The sequence below is a fragment of the Rhinopithecus bieti genome, unplaced genomic scaffold (genome assembly GCF_001698545.2).
Source record: "Rhinopithecus bieti isolate Rb0 unplaced genomic scaffold, ASM169854v2 scaffold_16851, whole genome shotgun sequence".
Taxonomy (NCBI): domain Eukaryota; kingdom Metazoa; phylum Chordata; class Mammalia; order Primates; family Cercopithecidae; genus Rhinopithecus; species Rhinopithecus bieti.
Genome location: NW_016848705.1, coordinates 1 through 1,348, shown reverse-complemented (window position 1 = coordinate 1,348; position 1,348 = coordinate 1). Strand labels below are relative to the sequence as shown.

At 40.9% G+C, this 1,348-nt stretch overlaps 1 protein-coding gene across 1 annotated transcript; it reads right to left on the bottom strand.

Moving 5' to 3' along the window:
* Positions 1–216: 216 nt before the first annotated feature.
* LOC108525190 (olfactory receptor 51A7) lies at positions 217–1,104 on the bottom strand. Its single transcript, XM_017866246.1, has one exon. The coding sequence runs from the start codon at positions 1,102–1,104 to the stop codon at positions 217–219; it is 888 nt and encodes a 295-aa protein (XP_017721735.1).
* Positions 1,105–1,348: the final 244 nt, after the last annotated feature.

Below are 1,348 nucleotides of genomic sequence, written 5' to 3'. Positions count from 1 at the left end.
CTATCCTATGCAGTTATATTCTCAACTTTATTTTAAATTCTGCACTACATAGCTTTTCACTTCCATCATCCAGTCCTTCATTAGTGACTTCTGTGGCATTAAACACATAGCAAATGACAGTAAATGCCTACTGGTTGATAATTTATTACCTAATTGTTCAAGTTCTTATCTCCCACATGCATTAAGCAACTTCCCCAAGATCTTCTCCCGGATTTGTCAAGTCTTTACACAGTACACAATGGGATTCATAAGGGACGGCACCAACAAGAACATATCTGCAATAAGGATCACAACAAGAAGGCTTTTGTGTTTGGCAAAGCGATGCATGGCAGCCAGGGTGATGATGGGCACATAGAAGGTGAGCACAGCATAGATGTGGAAGACACAGGTATTTAGGGCTTTAAGCCTCTCTGCCAAAGATGCAATGCTGAGTATAGTCTTCAAGATCAGCACATAAGACAAAACAATCAATGCCAAGTCCAGCATAGTACAGAGAGCAACGAAAAAGCCATAGATGACATTGGTCTTGTTGTCAGAGCAGGCCAGCTTCCTGGTATCCTGATGAAGACAGTATGAGTGAGACAGAAGATTCTTTTGACAATATTTTAGTCTCCTTAGAGTGAAGGGAAATGGAAGCACTAAGAGAATGCTCCTAATGGCTAAAATAAGTCCCATTTTAGCAACCCTGTTGCTAGTGAGGATAGAACTGTATCTTAAGGGATTGTAAATGGCAAGAAAGCGGTCCAAAGGCATAATTAGAAGTACTGAGGATTCCATGAGAGTGAATCCATGAATGAAGAATTCTTGAGCAAAGCAGGCATCAGGTGAAATTCCCATGACATTGAACAAGAAGATCCTCAACATGGTAGGAAGAGAGGAGAGGGACAGGCCCGTGTCAGAGACAGCCAACATGGTAAGGAAATAATACATGGGCTCATGAAGCAAGGGCTCTGTCTTTATGATAAAGAGAATGGTGCAGTTGCCCATGATGGCAGCCAGGTACAAGAGGCAAATGGGGATGGAGAACCAAATGTGGGCATGTTCCAGTCGTGGGATCCCAATCAGAAGGAAAAGATTGACTTTGAAGTCATTGAGAACAGACATAATAAGGGAGATATGAGCTTGTTAGCCAGATCTGAAACCATATAAATGAAAAACAGTCATGCTTTTGGTTAAAACTCAGTTTTGTGGGGACAAGGGGTTCATTCATATACTATATTCAAAAGCATATTTGGCTGCTAATCAACTGCACTCTTCAAAATTTACCAGAAGTCCTTAAACAAGTTCATATTCTCCAGCATGGCAAATTCACTTCTAACAACTTGTCCTAAGTTGGTGAATTTTTGAA